Here is a 20,217-nt window from a genome sequence, read left to right on the forward strand (position 1 = left end):
AAATAATCTAAAATGTATTCAAATTCAATTCTGTATTATTATATTTTATTATTATATGATTATACTAAGCATATTTAATCAATTTTTTTTAATTTGAAATTGTAATTCATTTATATGTATATAAGTAGATGCATAACAATGATTTTGTATTTATCATACAATTATAAAATTAAATTTGTAATTTAAATATGACAATGATTGATTTTTTCGAATTATTTTTTTATTAGATGTACAATGAGACCATCTAAACAGCAGCAACTAGAAGCTCTTTGTAAATCAATTACCGAAATCCTGTGGAAGATTGGAGAAAACGAAAAAGTTATAGTATGTTTACCACAAGAGAAGAGTTACGTACCACACTCGTTAAACTATTTCCAAGATAATGTTACCGAAAAAGTAAGGAGATTACATTGTTTTATACCTATTATTAAAATTAACTCAAAATATGTAATCTGGTCATAGTTTAGTTTAGAAACGCGAAAAATACATCCTTCAAACAAAATTTAACAACATGTCGTGCTAAAAATATTAAATAATTTAGAAAAGTACTCGTGAAAGTTAACAACAATAACTATTGTAACTATATTATATATATTATATTTATACGGTATACATTATAAACTAATTGGTTAATGGCTTTTCGACTTCTGAATAAAAAGTGGTGTCTGTTCTTTTGCCTCAGATGAGATGGGTTTTAAATATTGAGGATCACAGTTAGGTGTAATAATTAATAACAGTTTAAGTAATATTCTAGAAGTTAATAAAAATAATTTAAAAATAAAAAAGGAAAGTAATAAAATAATTAAAAGAAATCTAGATAATTCAAAGAAATATTAAAAGAAATATTAAATATATTCAGAATTTATTATAAAATATTTTCTATTTATCACTTTAGCGTTTAACTAAAAATATTAGTAATAGTCATTAGAAGTGATCCACAGAAATTTATTTACACATCGGTTACACGTATATTATATGATTTTATGTTTATAATATTTTAGTCTGTACCTAATAAGCTTAAACATCTTTTTAATTGTTATTAATCTTAACAACACTCTTATAAATAAATAGCACATTTGTCTATCAATATGAAGTATAAATGATAAACCAATATCCATTTTATTTCTTAAAAATTAATGGAAATAAATATAAAATGTTCAATATTTAATTTAAATATATAAAAACATATCAAATTATTTTTTAGTTATTTATTAGGTATACTATATAGTAATATAACTATATTATATTTAATTACAGCTCCATTTATTTGAATTAACTAATATTCAGGACTTAGAAATTTTCCTCAAAAGATATTTGCATTTGGTAAGTTTTTGTTCTTTTATTTTTATTTTTTTGTTTTGTTATATCTGTAAAAAAAAATGATCACCGCCGTTTAAATTTTAAAGATTTTCTTTTTTTATATATTTGAATAATTAAGTTTACTGTAATTTTTGAAAAAAATAATATTCTTAATTATGTTTAGTTTCAAGATGATCCTGGACCTGGGTCGCTTTTATTGCTTTACAGTTCAGTATTAACAAGAGGACTATCCAAGTAATTTACTTTTGTTACTTATTATTTAATTTATGATAACATCATAATCAGATAATCTATATTATAAATAATATTTTATGGCGAAAAAAGCTTATACTTAATAACCGAAAAGATAGTAAGCAAAATCATGAACATTAAATGAACGTATCTATATAGAATGTAAATCACCAAAAATGTTTAGATACGTATGATGAAGTCTAAATACTTTAAAATTAATTAGCTTTTGAATAAAAAACTATCTATCTTTTATTTAAAACTAATAAAAATTCTCAGAAGAAAAACGTTTAGATTATTTTAAATAATATATATTTACTTTCGGAAAATAAACATTGTTCAATTAATGTATTATCATTTGAAGTTAATAATTCTTTGTATTATAATCGATAATTAATAGGGACGTTGTAACATCAACGGTTATATTATCTTGATTGTAATTTACTAAACGAATAGGTAAATGATGTTTGTCGTTTCTGATGCTTCTTCATTATCTAATATCTTTAATGTAATAATAATATTATTTCGAGTATCACAGTGTGTTAAGTAGATTAATTTTTTGTGAAAACAAATTGTTATCCCTCGAATCATTTTAATAAAAAAATTAGTCTGTCTGGGCACAGACGGAGAATAAATCTTTATTTATTTTTTGACATGTATATGTCTCATGGCTGGGGCCATTCTGTTAATTTGTGTGACACTGAGAATGTTACCAGTCAAGACGGTGATTGGTTATAGCTATTGTTTATTGGTTGCTATGTAAAAATGTATAAAAAAAATTATAACAAAAAAGGCTATGTCACGCCTTTGAGACGGTAGAAAATTTCATGTCAGTTGGATTCTTGCATTTTCACACCTCTGGTTTACGTTTTAGTAATGTAGAGATATAGTATCGCATACAATGTTAATAAAAATAAATATAAAGATTTATCAAAAAAAAAAAGTACAATTTACACTATTATGCTATAAATATATAATAATTTGACACAAAACTACATATTTTAAATATTATATCAATTAATTAAGTGTTTATTTTTACGAGAATTATAAATAATTTAGTTATAATAATTAATAAATTTTAATAATGATAATAATAATAATATTAACACCAAATCTATAAATATAAGAAAAAAAATAGGAAAAGTAGTTAATATTTTTAATATTTTAAAATTATTGTGATAACAACATGTTATACTCGTAAATGATCCGTTATACATTTTTGAGGTTTTTGATCGTGCAGAAATTAACATTTTTAGAATTAAAAATAGATTGTGAATTTTATATTTACTTATTTATTATTTATAAAGAATGATGATTTATTCATTACTAGGAATATTCAATAGGAGTATTGATAAACTGTAGTTAATTGCAATGAGTCCACTTAAATATGGAGCATTTAGTCATTAGTCAATTTTTAATAAATAATGGAATGTATACCTTAGTTAGTCCATACAGTATTTTTAGAATGTTTACGGAAATTTAATCTGCCTAATAATTACAAAAACAAGAAAAATATAGGCTTTATCACGATATGAATTTGCAATAAAATAAACAACAAAAACACTTAATTGTAAAACTTAAGTGTACAACATTGATCATTAGTCTATTCTCAGAACATAGAGTATACCTACATTATTATTAGTTCATACGATAGTTTTTTATGTCAATGAAATTGAAGCAATTAAATAAAAATCTAATAGGACATTTCCGGATAATAATGTGTAAAAAAAAATTATATAACTTTTTGTAAAACTAATATATTCCTAGATATGATGAGAATCTAAAATACAATTTATGGAAACTTCCTTATCGGGAAATTATAATATTTAAATTTTAAAATACGATATTTAATAAAATAAGTATAAAAACGCAATACCAAAGAATACCGCAAGAACGTACAGACCGGATGCATAACGTAGTCTAAACTACATCATTTTTAAATACAAATTGGGAGAAATTATAACAATTTAATTAAAAAATATTATATAATTATTATTATCTTAATTTTCATGTTTGAATGATCTAAGTATAAAGCATTGTTATCTGTAAAGTAAACACAACTTAATAATTACTGACATATTGAAAATTAAGATATTTTTATGCTTTAATATGTTTAATTTGACCCTTGACCGTAATATTTTATCAATAGAATACAAAGTTATGAAATAACGTGCATTATATCACATATATTATAACTAGTAATTTTTATATGTACACATTTACTAATATTTGATATTATAATAAGTACATTTTGTTATATTAAACATTTAAGTTTTTATATACTGAACGGTATGTTTAAAATATGAAACTCTTGTAGTAACTGAACACATTTTATCATTTTATATAAATAAACTAAAAATTAAAATTACAATATTTTTATAGGAATTAGGTAGGCACCTAAATACAATAGATGAAAAATGAATTACAAACACATATGTTTGATTTCAGCTGTATCTCATCAGTTTATTCCAATATATTTTTTTTTATTATATAATATATGTGATTAAATTGTTGACATTTAAAACGAATTTTATTGATATTATACTATATTTTAAAAACCTCAACTGTAAAATAAAATATAAACTTTGGAAATTTAAGAAAAACCAAATGTAGAAATCTATATTGTAATAAAATGAATCCCTTGTCACTTTAATATTATTTTATGGGGTCAAAAAGGTCTCTTTTGACACCCGGTTACTCTATAATACTGCCTACCTCTTTTTTTTTTTAATGCAAAGTTAATGATATTTTAACATTTCAGAATTCACATCAAATGTCGCAACATAGTTTTGCTTTATTTATTTTAAATAAGAATTTAATGCCAGTTGTCTTTTTCGACTGAACAATACGATATAATTTCAGTTTAAGGTACACTTTTTACATCGATTTTTTTTTAATGTATCTGTATACGAGAAAGGGAGTTTCTAAGATGATCAAGTTAAAATCACAAAAACGTATAAAAAATTAATTTTAAGGTATCATTATCACTATAAAACCAATGCCATATTGTATTTATTATAATAAAAATAAAAATAAAAAAAAAAATAAAAAAATAAAATAAATAAACAAAAAGTATAAATATATAATAAATATACAATTATAATTGATTAAAACATAAATTATATTATACAACTCATAAAACACTAATATCGCTTTCATTCATTACCTACTCCACTTAAAATTTATAGTTTTACTTTTTTTTATAAATTTAAAATTTTTATTTTTAAATTTTGGTTCATATTTTTTTCATAAATATGCTTAGTTTTAACTTTTAAACATGATTTATAAAAATGTTATCAACAACCTATAAGATGAGTAAAATATTGATTCTTTAATCAATAAATAACTATTTATGATATTTATTGTTATAGATGGAAGATTAATACTTTATGGCAAGTCCATATATTACTAACTCAACACATGTAAATTTTGAATGTTTTTTTCAGCTTATTATATATTATGGGTTCCTTAGATTTGTATAATAATATAGCTATAATACTTTTTCATCTCTTGGACAGGACTAAATATAAAATACAGTAAAATACGTATTTTTCATATATTATAATATTATTTTTAAATGCTTCAATAAATTATTATTATTTTTTGTAAACACTCATATGAAATGATTTTAATTAACTTAAATGAGTATTTATATTTGATTTAATTTAAATACTAAATTTTTACTTATTTTTTTTTATCAATTTTGATAATTTTTTAAGAGTAGATTACCTATGCTAGTAAATACATACATTTGCATTTTGTTTAAAAATCTTTATGGATTTTACTATCATATAGTTGCCATAATGGTGATGATTATAAAAATAAGACTTTAAATTAAAAATAAGTTTTTTAAATGTTGTTGTACTAAGGCTGTATAATCTCTAAAAGATAATAACTTTAATCTTTAAGATATTATTTCTTAATGTAACTAAAAAAATTTAAATATTATGGTTCGTACATTTTTTAAACCTTTTTAAAGTGTATTTAACCTTCGGAATTATAGGAGAATACTAATTAATAATTTATTTTCGATGTCTTAATAATTGTTATACAGATACTTCTAACTTAGTATTTTTCAATCATTGATTTACATCCTATACTCTTTATATTAGAATCGTATCAGATTTAATGGATGAAAAAGTTTATCTTATATCAAGTGCTGAAGAAGGATCTATATGCATCGTAACACTGATGCTTACTGGTAGAGCTACTCCTAATTTGCATAACGGTATTGTGAATATCGGAGACGAACAACATTATGTGAGTTATTGTTTGGTTCATATAATTAGACCATCTTTGTCTATAAAGTTGAATTATTTAAACCAGCAGTTCTCAAACTTTTTTTTGCGTACTACTTAGGTATTATTAATCAGTCACGTACCACTATACTTTTTAGTTAAATACATTTATTTTAAATGATAAGACAGTAAAATACTACAATTTAATTGTTTTTATTCATTAGTTTTTTAAAATAAAATATAAATTAAATACCAAATTTTCAATGAGATCAGAATCGAATATTTTTTTTTAATTTTCCGTTTTACCACCATGTAGTCTTTCGCGTACCACAGTTTGAGAACCACTGATTTAAACAAAAATTTATTTATTTTCAGGCTATACCACACTACGGAATATTGGCCAGAAGTGAAGTGGGACTATTGGTTCATTATGAAGAAACCTCTACACCAGTACAAGTCACACAGATACCGGGCTCTCGGTTAAAAACTCCGTCCTATCCAATTTGGATAACTTGCGCTAAAGGTCATTACGGTATACTCTTCAATACCAACAGGGAATTGTTGAGAAATCATTTAGCTGAACGAAGGTATAGAGCAATCCATATTTTATAATTACTTATACAAATATTTCTTTTGTAATTTTACTATACTAATATCAATATACTTATAATTTAAATACTTAATATTATATGAAAATATTAGTTATATCAATATATAAATGTTTATAAAGTGCAATATTCGTATATATAAACGTATATGTATACCCTTATATAATTTATAATATAAATTGTATGCAACAATATATGAGCATAATCCTTATTCGTGAATTATTTAAGTTGGAAAAAAATCGAATATAACATACGCAGTACAACAGCATAGCTATAAAAAGTATAAACAATAATGAGTCACTTATTCACTCGATATACATATTTGAATTGTCTTTTAGTTTTATCTTTGATTATTTATTTACAATAACTTTCTTAAAACTCGATCGTATTAAACAAAATAAACAATAATGTGAAAACAAATTAATTACAAAATACTTTAGAGTTTAGTTAATGGTATAAGGTTTATTGTAAAAAAAAAAAATAATAATAAATAACGATCCCTTTAAAGATATAAACAGATTATTAAAATATGTTATAAAAAGTTGTAAATACCGAAACCAATAAATATTTAAATAATTGTTAGATTCTTTATTGTATTTCTATATGCCATTTTCAATGTTATAAGAAAATAAACATCTGAAGACTGAAGTGCATCAGCGAAAAAACATGAAAACACAATTAGATAAAACATTATTTCATCTTTTTGTATAGAATATATGTCCTAATAAACATACCAATAAGATTTAAAAAAATCTATCATTCAATAAAAATAACAATGAATTATATCGTCTATTTTAAATTTATTATAGTAAATAAAACAATAAGCTTTGCACATTTTTAATTTTTACTCATCGAAATATTAATTTTTATAAATTTTTGTATGCATCTACTCGTTTATCTACACTTGTCTACTATAATTGGAGCACTGCGGTAGTGTTCTCTTGAGCACGGAACAACCCATGAAATAAATATAAAATATCAATACATTCGCCCGTATTATATAATATATGAATACAGTTTATTTTTATTGATATTTTATTTTTGACTACACCATATATTATATTATAAACGTACTCGTATATTAATTTATACTTGTAATTTGTAAATAACAATTTTCTATCTATGTTACTTTTATCTTTTTATTTGAATTAGTTTATAACATTTAATACTTGATAACTGACTAGGTGTACAACTGTAACTTTAATTATTTTAATTAAATGTTTAGTATAATCATTTGAATTTTAATGTAATACCACAAGGCCCAGTTTAAATTACTTCAAAAATAAAAATGTAATTCAGAATTTATTTAGAACAATTTTTTATTTTTGAAATTTACAAACTACCTACTATAGTGAAGCGTAATATGCAAACATGATGACGTAATAATATATACAATAGTATTTCAATAAATGATATAATGAGAGAGGCCATTTAGTGATGGAACCCTACATAATTATTATTTTAAGGACATATATTTGAGTAAGTCTCTACATCCAGACGTTTCAAACGGCACATTAGATTTTCGGAGAGAAATTATGATGCAAATGAGGGAATTATAAGGTTTGTATGTGTATATAACTTTGAGTGGAATCTGGAGTAATGTTTGATAACTAATTGTAGAACTATTTTTATATTTAAATCGTCATGGAGCAGTGAGTAAACCTTGGATATGTACGACAGTGTAGAAGTGACAAGTTGAAGGAATATTTATTGGAATATCTATATGGTGTAGTACAATTTTATCATGAATTAATTTTTTATAAATTAATTTTAATTATTTTCCATTGTACTATTAATTGAAACAATATATGAACTTTTATGCATATATATTTTAATTATAATTATGGTATAGAACATTTTGTACTTTGATTTTTGAACCAACGTGTACACAATATATACATATATATCTACTAAATAATCATATAACCTACCTATTTATCGAATAATTAAAAATAGTAGGTGTACAAATAATATGAGGAATGAATATCACCAAAAATATGATCGCTTATTAATTGTTTATTATATATTAATACTCTGGTCTTTGAAACATATAAAATTAATCTTTTCTCAGAGACCATATTAATGGGTAATATGTACAGTCAGTAGGTATAGATAAATTTTTATCCAAAATAAATATAATAATAATATTTAATATATTATTAAATATTATGTAATTAAAATATATGAGTTATGTAATTTGTATTTAATTTATTTTTTCTTAAGTTTTTAAATTACCTTACGCATTTACGGAAAAACATAAAACAAAACAAAAACATAAACATAAATCCGTCATATTAACATAAAGTAATAAATTAGTTAAAAAATAACTTTACGATGAGAATACAGTAGTGTTGATTAGAAAATCTTAGTATATGCTAAGAGTGATAAATATATTATATTATACTTTTAAAAAGGTAGTGCTATTACTTGATTGAGGTAACTGTTTATCTTCTCACATTTTTCATATTATTATTCTTGTAGGACATAAGTATTCTTATTATACCTTACGTACGGCATAGATTCTATATTTTCAAATAAAAATTATAAATAATAAAAATATTTCACAAATAAAAAAACTTATCAAATATTTATATTGACGCAATGGCGCCTAAAAAATATTTACCTAAGTACCTGATTTCCGATTAACTATCAAATTATGCACTAAAACATTAAACTTAGGGTATAAAACAATAATATCTTCTAAAAATCTAAATTATGCAAATAGGTATAAAGTATAAACACAAAATATAATTTCGGTCGTATCATTAAAAACGTTATAAATAGTATTTTATATTTACTTACCTATCATAAAATAAGATTAATCTGAAAAATATGCAAATGTATGAATAATAGATTTAATAAAATCTTTATCTGCCACTAACATAGTTCTGTCTATATAAATATAATTCTGCAATTATTATAAGTTATCACACATAATAACTTTGCACTATAATATTATAATAAATCTTCAAGACATATGTTTTGTAATAATAAAAAAGATGTTTCTTAAAACAAAACCACTCATTATCAACTGTCTTTTTATTATTATTGTTTTTTATTTAATTTAAAGTTATTATAAAACAATGTGGTGTTATAGTCATACTTATTTAAGTTTTTACTTTTAAGAATGACTACTTATATTCATAATATTCCAAGTCAAAAATTGTTATGTTAATTTCAATAGATAAAAATCAAATTTTGAAAGAGCTTTTAATTAATTATAAGTATTTATAGTTTTTTTAAAACTAGTTTATGTGTTTTAAGGATTTCCCACAGTATGTTGTCCACTTCTCCATTCATTATAACTTTATAAACTACGTTAAATAACCATCCTAATACAGTATTTTATTTTCAGTTGCCAAAAAAGTCATAAATACTTGATTTGTTTTCCAATTATTATTTTATTTTATCGAATTAGTTAGTTTAAAAACATTGAAAAATTATGAATTTATTTCCCTCGCACTTTTCATTTTTCTATAGTGTACAATATTATAGAAATCGTAAAGTCCAGCAAAAAATGTGAACACTTTTGAGTATCACGGATATTCGCAAGTAGGCAATGTAATAACTAATAACTATAGTATAGTTACTATAAATTATACACTCAATGACTACTTGAATGATAATAGGCTTTTATAAAAAAAACTAATTCAGTAATAATGAATTTTACTACTCAATTTTACTACAAAAGTTAGGTTATTCGTATATCATATGTAACTTACTCCCTTGATATTTAATAATAACAGTTAAAACTAAAATAAAATCCATTTTTGAAATTATCAAGGAATTAAGACAAAATAAAAGTAATAAAAGTATCCTTTTATATTACACATTAAGTAGTAGTTACACATTTATAAATAGTTTTTTTTTTTTGTTTTGAAAAATCTAATGTTGCAAGGAGTAATAAACAAATTATGAAATAAAAAAGAAATAACAATATACTATATATATTAGAAAAAGAGGTTATCCAGTGATAAAGCCCAATGTAAATTTATTTATTTTGTAATTAAAAAAAAAAAAAAAAAATGATAAATTATACCTAGTAGTTACTTAACAGTAAGCTAATCATTCAATAAAAATCGACACCATTTTCTCTGAAGACAGAATGTGGAATATTAAGGTTATTTCAAAGCTAGTTGGGAAAGATACAAATTCAGTAGGTAATTAAAGGGTATATTACGCCATGACAGAAAATGAAATGGAATACCTATGTAACTTGCCCCACACTTTTAACCTAAATTGATGAAATTTATAGCTAATAAATTTACTAATATCACATCAGTTATACGATAACACATGCCTTATCAAGACTAATATAATCTAGTAAAAAAATATATCAAACAATATTGAATATAAATATACATGAATATACATAAAGTATAAATACTTATATATATTTATTTATAATTATAATATGACCATTTGTTATTATTTTTTTTTTTTTTAATTTACCTTTTTAGTACTCTTTACAATCTTTGAAGGTACAAGAAGGAACAGATTACATAATGCTCTTTTATTTAGTTTTAACATTTTATGTAGCATAAGCTATAACCTTAAAAAGTGGCGTAAATTATCAAAATCAATTTTTAGATGTGACGCAAATTAGATAATTTTTTTTTTAAGGGAGGGAGGGGGGTTGTTTTTGGTGCAAATAACATACGAAAATTTTATTAACACCAAGGTATTTTATTTCTGTGAATAATATTCCTTGAAAATGGAGAGGAAAAATATGGATATTTGTTAGCGTTAATGATACATAAATTGATTTATCTAAGTTACCTACTCTTAATTTTCCGATTGGATAACTGCTTATCAATAAATATAGGTGTGTTTGTAAAAAATTTACTGTTTCTACAGAATCATTTCTAGGTAGAAATATTATGGTGTCATCTGCATAGGTAGCCATTATAGTTTTTAATATTTTATAAATGTTAGCTGTATAAACATTGAATAAATCGAGAGAAAGGTCGCTTCCTTGGGGAACTTCAGCTTTTATTTGTTAGTATAACGATACTAAATTCTCATATCAGGTTATGAAAGTACGGTCAGGTTAGGTTTGAACGAATCATTAAATATGTTTATTAATATAAACGTATAAAAATAAATATTAAACAATATACCTAGTGCTGGTAAGAACAATTTAAACTTAAAAAGTAGATGTCATACTCTATAAAATACCTAGAATACTAAAATTAGTATTGTGTAGTAGTATTGTTTTTTTTCAAATATAGATGATATTGGATCAGTTAGTCTGTGAATTTTATGTATAGTCAAATAATTAGTTCCAAAGCAGAAATAGTTTTAAGTATTTAATAATAATATAGTACATTAGTACGTATATTATTAAATAATAGTAAAAAAGAAAAAATAGTATAAAAAAGAAACTAATGAGTCGTATCAAATTCAACTTTTATATTATTAAAGTTTAAGAAAATTATCCTGCATCGGAATATAAAATTAAAAATATGCAAATAATTAAACAATTGTAAACAGCGTTCACATAAATGAATACTCCACGCTATAAGTTTTATACATAGTAGGCAATAATTTAGGTACCTCCTATTATGATTTATAATGAATGACAAAATATTATAAAATACTTACGAGTTAATTTTCACTATCGATTTGAGTAAACCAACTAGCTATTATAATTACTTCATATCAAAACAATATATGTTACTCTTTCAATCGATAAAACGATTTTTATTGCGATAATACTAGTTATGTTCCTAATTTTTATATTTAATATATAATATGTATATTATATGTAATGTAAATTGTAAACAATATTTTGACAAAGTCTTCAATAGATCAATAGTTTTCATTATATTAATTCATATATTTTCAAATTTGCTCTAAAAGATTTAAGTTCTAAGATTCTGAACTCGTGAGTTTTCGCTCAGGGACAAAACCTATTATAATTACGCCCACTAGCTTGACTTATTAATACAATTTTATTTTAAATTTAATATTATGCATTATGTATAAAATAATATCCGAGTGTAAAAATGAAATTGGAAACTGGAAATTATTACATATTTAATATTTAATACAACACACGACAATAAATCTACATCGAGTTGTACAGTGTTTATTTGGAACGAGGAAGAAATAAAATAACTGGTAGTTGATTGTCGATATACCTACTGTATTATTGCTGTTTCAAATATTATTATGACGGTTTATTATTTAAAGGTTTTCAGTATTCGTCTGTTTACTTTTCATAGTACAGCCAAATACGTATAGAGTAGAACAGACGACGTATTGTATAAATAATTTCTTCTGGTTTTTTTCCTTTTTTTTTGGGTCATATCGATTTTGTTGAAATTATTATTCTTAAAGTTATTACGTATTACATATTAATGTTACAAAATTTTTGCAGATTCCCATTGACTCACTATTCGTGTAGCGGTAGCGAGAACCACGCGACGGTGGACACGCGATCACATCAGAACGAACAAACACGGATGATGAAGGCCACGGACGATATTAATAACACCACGTCGCTTCTACTATTGGTCGAATGTCTTATACATACAAAGTGAATATATTGTTTATCCTTATTCGTAACATATTAAACCAACAGCTATATAACTACCAACACGTTCTGATCATAGCCGTCATGGGTTTTATAAATTCCTCGAAATTTGAAGGATATACTAACCTTATTTTCTGAACTCCTAAAGGTTGCTTTGGGGAGGAATTTAGTTTTGGTTCAGGAAAACCAAATATTTTTTTTTATTTAAATAATTCACATTAGTTACAAATTATATTACTATGGATATTTGTAGAAATATGTCATAATGCCATTATATGTACGATTTCTTACAAATATATTTAAAAAAATAAATGAATTTTAAAATAAAATACTTATAAATATAGTTATTACGATAATTAGTTTTATAATTTTCAAATCGAGATTTTTTACTATCTTAATATTTATTGGACACATTTTTTATGAAAACATATAAAGACGAATAATCAAATCTTAATGAAATTGAATTAACGTTAGATTTTAAGAGGACGCCACACCTATATAATATGTTATCTACGTCTTATATACATACAACATAGAAAATTTTAGTTCAACAGAAATTATTTCGGGTTATTACCTTTAGAATAAAATAAATAAATTTACCTATCCTTGAATGTATGTAAGACAGAGATATTACATACAGAAGTTACGTTCTCTTAAGAATTTGTTGAACCTGTCACTAATTGTTTGTGTTTACATAAAAAGTAAATCCATAATAAGTGGAAAATTATAAAATTAATCATTATAATTATGTTTGTATTATATATTTCAACTGGAGTAAAATGGAAATCAATAAAATGATAAATGAATTTTAACCCGGGCGATGTAGGTAATACAGCTAACTTATAATAAATATTTCATGATTCGATGACTATGATAGATGATATTAATTGTCAAGAGGAGAGGAAATCTACTGATCACATCCCACCCCCGCAAACATGAAAACCACCACTGACTGATGACGATTAGTAATATTATTTTGTTTCTCTTCACCAGGTGGGAAGGAGCTTCGGTGCAGTGGACGGGCGTTACAAATGCGGTGAATTAATACAGCATATAATATAGTTATGTTATTATTTAGTAGCAGTATACAGTTGCTTATTATCCAACAACAATTATTAAAATCGGTTGTTGTGCGTGGTTACTAAAACACCAACAATTTATCAGCAAATATACCATAGTATATGGCGTATAACATATTAATTATTAATAAAATATTATTTATATTCAATATATATATAAAAAAAAAATGAATACGATGCATCCTGTATAGTATAATAATATATTTTTATTAAAAAATAACAGGTATTAAATCACTTTACGATGCTCTAATTAATTTTTTAATTATTTAAAAATTAAAAATAATAATAATAAAAAATAAAAAATACAAAGAAACTAAATTTAAATATAGAATACTGAAAGTTGATTTTTGGGAACAAGTATGTATAATAATATTATGGTGAATAATGCCCGTGGATTGAGTTTTTTGAAATGTATAATATATACGACATAATATATTTATACTAGATATATTTTTTATATACTGGAAATACATGTTATAATATATAAATTGAAAATAAAATAACAATGATTTGGCTGTCTACGATATTAGGTAAAGTAAACAAATAAAATAATTATATTGCATTTTAAATAAAATATTCATAAATAATAACGCTGTTAAATCATCGAATTCCAAATAGTTTCCTTTAAAACCTGTAAAAAAATGTAATTATTAAGTAAGACAATTCCTAAATTCGTAGGTATAAAATAAAATGTGTATTATGTTTATTATATTCAAATAAAACCCTAATAAAATGCAGGAAAACAATATAGACTCTTGAATTTAGAAATCCACATTTATACAGATATTTTTAAAATTCTATAAGCCACAGTCATGTTTAAAAATGTATTTAAATAAATTAAATAAACAATGAAAAACTTAGTAGCATACTCCAATAAGTCTGTTTCAAAAAAAAAAAAATAATAATAATAATAACAATAACTTGATGTGTTATTATATACGTAATATGTTATACCTCCGTGGTACTTCGAGAAAAGGAAACAATGACCGCTTTCCAAGGTTCTTCAGTATCTGGTGATTTTGTGATAGCACTTTTTGGTTCTCATCTACGTGTCGCCGTGCCACCTCATACATTAATTTTTGTCGGAGCACATCTAGAGAGTTGACGATGGACAAACTAGGACGACTTCTCGGTGACTCGCCTTGCATTGCACCGTTCTTCTTTTCGATCGAAGCCATATCAAAAAAGTTTTTCTATTAAAAAAAAAACGAAAAAAAATATAAAGTATTATATTATTTAATTTATAATCACTAAATATAGTATGCATTACAAATTTTAATATTATATTTAACGATTTTGTTCATCAAAGCATTATATAATATATTGAATGTGTCCGTCATTTAACGAAATATAGAAAAAATAAAATAAACACAGATGTGCGTCAATTGAAATCTTTTTTTTTTTGTTAATTTGCTTGGGTTGAGGATTTACTACGTTTATTGTTTTTATCAAAATTTCCTGCAGGTAAGATTAAGTTATCCTGACCGCAAAATGTCTGAAAAAAATAACTTTCTTCTACGAACTAAAACCTTTGAATCGAAAACAAATCGAAAATATTAACGGAATAACAAATTTTGAAAAAAAGGATAATCAAAATATTGTACGAATGCTATTGACTACTGAATAATCATTTTATGCTACATTATGTTATAAATTAAATACGCTAAACTTATACAACTGTTTAACTCTAATTGGTTTGGGTATGATTACCCAATAATTTAAATTATAAAATAGTATTTGAAAACATCATATAATAATCTTTGGGTGTTCATTTAAAAATTTAATAAACTATGTTTTTTATTTAAACAATCTATTTTTACTTTTGACCTATGGATATAACTTTATAAATTTGTAACATAAATTATCATAATATTAATATACTATCATTATGTAAGAAAATATAATAGAAATACGGTTCACATTCAAATATTCAATGTTCATTAATTTTATCAACACATTCAAATTATTGCCTTATGATTTATAAAAGAACTTAGTATAGGTACCATAAAACACATTAAATATTATTTAACAACAAAAAATAGCACTTTCAGACACCTAGCTATTATGTTGTATGTTATTACAATGAATTGTTACAGTATGTTGTTTTTTATTGTTTGAATCAGTTAATTTACATAATTAAATACAATTACAAAATTATAAATAATAAAGTGTATGTATATAAAAAAGAGCAATACTTAGATAATTGGCCGAAAAAAAAACCAATACTTCATAATTTTGTTTCACATGAAATATTTCAAACTTCAAACACTATAATATAGGTATTTACAAGTCGAGTACTTTAGTTTTAACGGACGATATAGTTTTATAGATTATTATCCAGACTGATGTGCACAAATTACGCGTTTCCGTACACGTATAATACAGATAGGTTCTAGTTTAAACACGTCATTGAACACTGGCCAAATACATTTTAACCCCCCTGAGTGTTAAAGTGCTTTAACATTAATATTTTTAGTTTAGTTTTGCGCGAGCACTATATAAAATATTACAACATCTAGCCCTGCTCGCTTGTAAATCATCAAAATTAGAGTTTCATTTTGGACTATGTATATTAATACAGATATAAATATTATAAAATAAATATAAAATTACAACATGGCGTAGCGTATAATATTTTATCTCGGCCGTTCATTATTTACGGTCTAAATAAGAGGGGCGTATCGTACGTACGTCATAGTGCATCGAGTATTTCGAATCGAAGTGTCGTACTAAACAATAACAAAAAAAAAAGTGATGCACACCTACCTATATCTATATCGAATTCCAATAAACCAACAATTTGTCGTCCAATGGTTGTATATTATATATAGCAGCGCAGTATACGTAGTACGTACCCAAGTCAAAGAGATATTATCACCGTGTGTTTATACTGCCATTGTTCAACACGTCGTTTAGAAAAAAAAGGTGTAGATACCTACATATTATGACGGCGCTTTAAAAATAGTGCTTTTTGGATGTCCCGTGTTAGTTTTTTGTTCCAAGACTATATATAAGTGATATACGTAGATATATTAGGTACCTACTACGTTTATATCTGACGTTGTCTTTTATACTACATCTGTGCAATAAATGTACTATTTCTACTTTATATTTTACACGGCTGCAAAGAAGTTTTCAAACCCATTCTTGTTTGAAGGTAATTATTATAGTTCTCGCGTTCCCAACATATATATTTATATTTAATACGGTGGCGTACACTAGTTTTACAGTTGTCTCGGTCGAATTACCTTCGTAAACTATTGAGGACATTCGTCTTAATCTCGCGGTCTGCGCGCAGTTCCGGTATAGGTACAAAAGAAAAAGTCACTATTTTATATATCCCGAGAGCCAAACGCTACCGCTGTAGTGAAGTTTATTATAATGAGTGTAAAGCATATACACCGTTTATTATTCCAAGCAGATCTTTATTGGATATATTATTGTATGTACAATAATTGCCGTGACTTTTAGCACTAGCAATAATCGCATTCGGAGAGATAATTATACGCTGGACAAAATACGTGTTTCTACAGGTTTTCTTTTAATTAACTTCCTTGGAAGTAAACGTCGGTTAAGACGCTAAAAAAGCAAATGATTCTTAAAATTTTTCATTTTTTTAGTATTTTGGATTTTATCATAGATTTTTTTACAACAGTAAAATAAGACAAAATATTGGTAAACACTATACGCATATTAAATTCATAAATTCATAGTACCTATAAAAAAAAACAATTCTTCATAAATATTCTTTTCACCGTTTTTATATAAATTTCACACAAAGGATAATTACCTATTATTAGTATAATTTGTAGATTAATAAAAATCTATTTTCGTACACATTTATAACGGACTGTAATCCCAATCCGTTATCATGTCATCAAAACCAATCGTCGCGTGTCATTTGTCAATATAAACTTAAAAATAGAAAATTTATCTACTTTATCTTAAAAAAATGTTTTTCAAATACTATACAATGATTAAATTAGGTACTAAAGAATTTTAAAATATAAAATAAATAAAAAAATCATAGTAATGTACTCGTACATTGCATTTTTTTCTCATGCATATTAAAATAATAAAAAATTAATCCTTTCTGCCTTTTCATGTTTATGAGAGACCTCTTTGAAAAGTTAGGATTCATAACTTCATAATTGCATTTCGGACTTACATAGAAAACACGTTTTATGTTAAGATTGATCAAATAGATAGTAATTTTTGTATCAAACAATTAGTAAAATTATACAATATACAAATATTAATACGATTTTTTTTTAAACTCGATATTACCGTTTTTTTTTAATTCATTCTTCTGTTATACACAATATCTATTAACAAAGAATAAATCGGACTATTATTGTTTATCACAAAGAATAAAAATTGCAATTAAATTACAATTTAGAAGTAGCTGCGTAGTTATACGACGATATATGCAAGACATGATCAATGACAAAAGTGCATTTGTACGTGTAGATCAACCATATTATGTTATCACAAACAGTTTAAATGGAAGATATTGAATTCAACTGCTCGATCATAACAACGTTAATTAATTCAAGTGACCGTAGAAACCAATAGAATTAGTTGAATAAAGAGCCCTGGATAGTTTTAATTAAAAAAAGCATAGTACCTATATATTGTATAAGTCGATTTGTAGTTATCTGGGAATCTGACTTTACGATTTACACTGAGAGTGGGTTTTATTTAGAATGTACCTTTTACATAGAAATCGAAAATTTTCTTATTTTTATCAAATTACTGAAGAAAAAAATGTATTTTTATTCAAATCCAAATTAAATATGATCATCTAGGTATTCAAAGAAAATATTATAGGTATAATGATTTATAGTAGAAAATGAACGTATAACTTAAGAATACTAGAGAACTATTTAATCTTAAGTTTTCATTTGTAATTTAAAGTTCCGTAAATATATTATTTTATTTATTTTTAATCTGAAAATAACGCTGTACCTATTTTGAGTTATCCCTAAATACATAATTAAAAAACCATACTATGATATTATATAATTTACAAGTCTCTATATAGATGTTTAATAAACTGCATTGTAATAAAGTCAATTTATTTTGTTTCTTTAATACTGCTGTAAAATGTATTTGTTTTTAAGAATTTTATAATTGGATGGACCCCAAAAATAAAAAGTGTTTTATATACATCAATTTAATTTACCAACAGGTTACGCGTTAAGTTACAATTTGTGTAAAACTATCTACACAAATTAATTATTTATTAAATTGCTGTGAGCCATAGAATGATATTAAAGAATATTTAAAAAAGTTAATTATAAATGTAAATTTTACCTAGTGTGTATAATAGTAATAAATAAATAATGGGCACTAGGTACTTGCAAAATAAGTTTAACATTTATATAATAAATATATTGACTAAGTACCTTTTTTATTGAAAAAAAATATTTAAATAGACAATTTATGACCTACTAAACAATAGTATATGACACGTTATTCACGTATTATTATACTTTCAATAATTTAATGTGCACTTGGTTGAATAATTAAATACTAAGTATGTATAGGTACCGTATATTCATATATATATTTCCTATATATATTCAACTATGTGAACATTTATTTTTAATTTAATAATGATTTGACTGATATTATTTCAATATTCATTAGTAAACTTGGTAAACTTTTCAAGACACATTTCCATTGTTATAGAAATATATTAAATTTTATTAATTCCGATTAAATACAAAGTGCCAATATTTATAACAATTAAAGAAGAAAATCAAAATGAACTCAGATGTGTATTTCTAATGAACTCGACCAGTTCTTGGATACATCTTTCGTTAGCACTTAGAGTCAAACTTTGCTCCTTTGGGATTTAAGTATAAATTTAAGTATAGGTATATCTTGTTTTTTCCATGTATCTAATATGACCAGGCTTAAAAACTTATATGTTGAACCACACCAGACTTAGTGACTGAAGCGAGTATACCCATTTCGAAGTGTTGTTTTTAAGTCAGATAACTTTTCTCTTTGGTTTATTATTGGATGTACTGAAGAATAGATTCCATTCTTTGTACACACTACGCAATAAATAAAAAAAGCAAAAGCACTATAGATTTTTCTAAGAAAAACACAGTATTGGTAGATAATCCTTATCAATGTAGAAAGGTAAATCATTTTAAATCCAAATGGTGAAAATCAAGAAACTTAATGATGGATTT

At 24.1% G+C, this 20,217-nt stretch overlaps 2 protein-coding genes across 8 annotated transcripts in view; one reads left to right on the top strand and one right to left on the bottom strand.

Annotated features, from left to right (window-relative positions):
* Positions 1 to 14,189, top strand: part of LOC114126260 (inactive ubiquitin carboxyl-terminal hydrolase MINDY-4B) — a 41,387-nt gene extending 27,198 nt beyond the window's left edge. For all 5 annotated transcript variants that reach the window (XM_027990158.2, XM_027990159.2, XM_027990160.2 and 2 more), the window contains 7 exons: positions 228 to 396; positions 1,258 to 1,323; positions 1,484 to 1,554; positions 5,661 to 5,808; positions 6,162 to 6,373; positions 12,777 to 12,935; positions 13,926 to 14,189. In XM_027990158.2, coding sequence (XP_027845959.1) covers positions 228 to 396; positions 1,258 to 1,323; positions 1,484 to 1,554; positions 5,661 to 5,808; positions 6,162 to 6,373; positions 12,777 to 12,935; positions 13,926 to 13,977 — 877 coding nt within the window. In that variant the 3' untranslated portion in view covers positions 13,978 to 14,189. The remainder of the gene's footprint in view (positions 1 to 227; positions 397 to 1,257; positions 1,324 to 1,483; positions 1,555 to 5,660; positions 5,809 to 6,161; positions 6,374 to 12,776; positions 12,936 to 13,925) is intronic.
* Positions 14,190 to 14,192: 3 nt separating this feature from the next.
* The window catches only part of LOC114126261 (uncharacterized), a 39,280-nt gene continuing 33,255 nt past the window's right edge, over positions 14,193 to 20,217 (bottom strand). The window contains exons 3-4 of one of the 3 annotated variants that reach the window (XM_027990165.2): positions 14,966 to 15,204; positions 14,193 to 14,642 (exon numbers count right to left, since the gene is read on the bottom strand). In XM_027990165.2, coding sequence (XP_027845966.1) covers positions 14,636 to 14,642; positions 14,966 to 15,204 — 246 coding nt within the window. In that variant the 3' untranslated portion in view covers positions 14,193 to 14,635. Of the gene's footprint in view, positions 14,643 to 14,696; positions 15,205 to 20,217 lie in introns of those variants that run through there. The other 2 variants (XM_027990162.2, XM_027990163.2) reach the window with 2 other exon arrangements.

Source organism: Aphis gossypii, chromosome 1 (assembly GCF_020184175.1).
Source record: "Aphis gossypii isolate Hap1 chromosome 1, ASM2018417v2, whole genome shotgun sequence".
Taxonomy (NCBI): domain Eukaryota; kingdom Metazoa; phylum Arthropoda; class Insecta; order Hemiptera; family Aphididae; genus Aphis; species Aphis gossypii.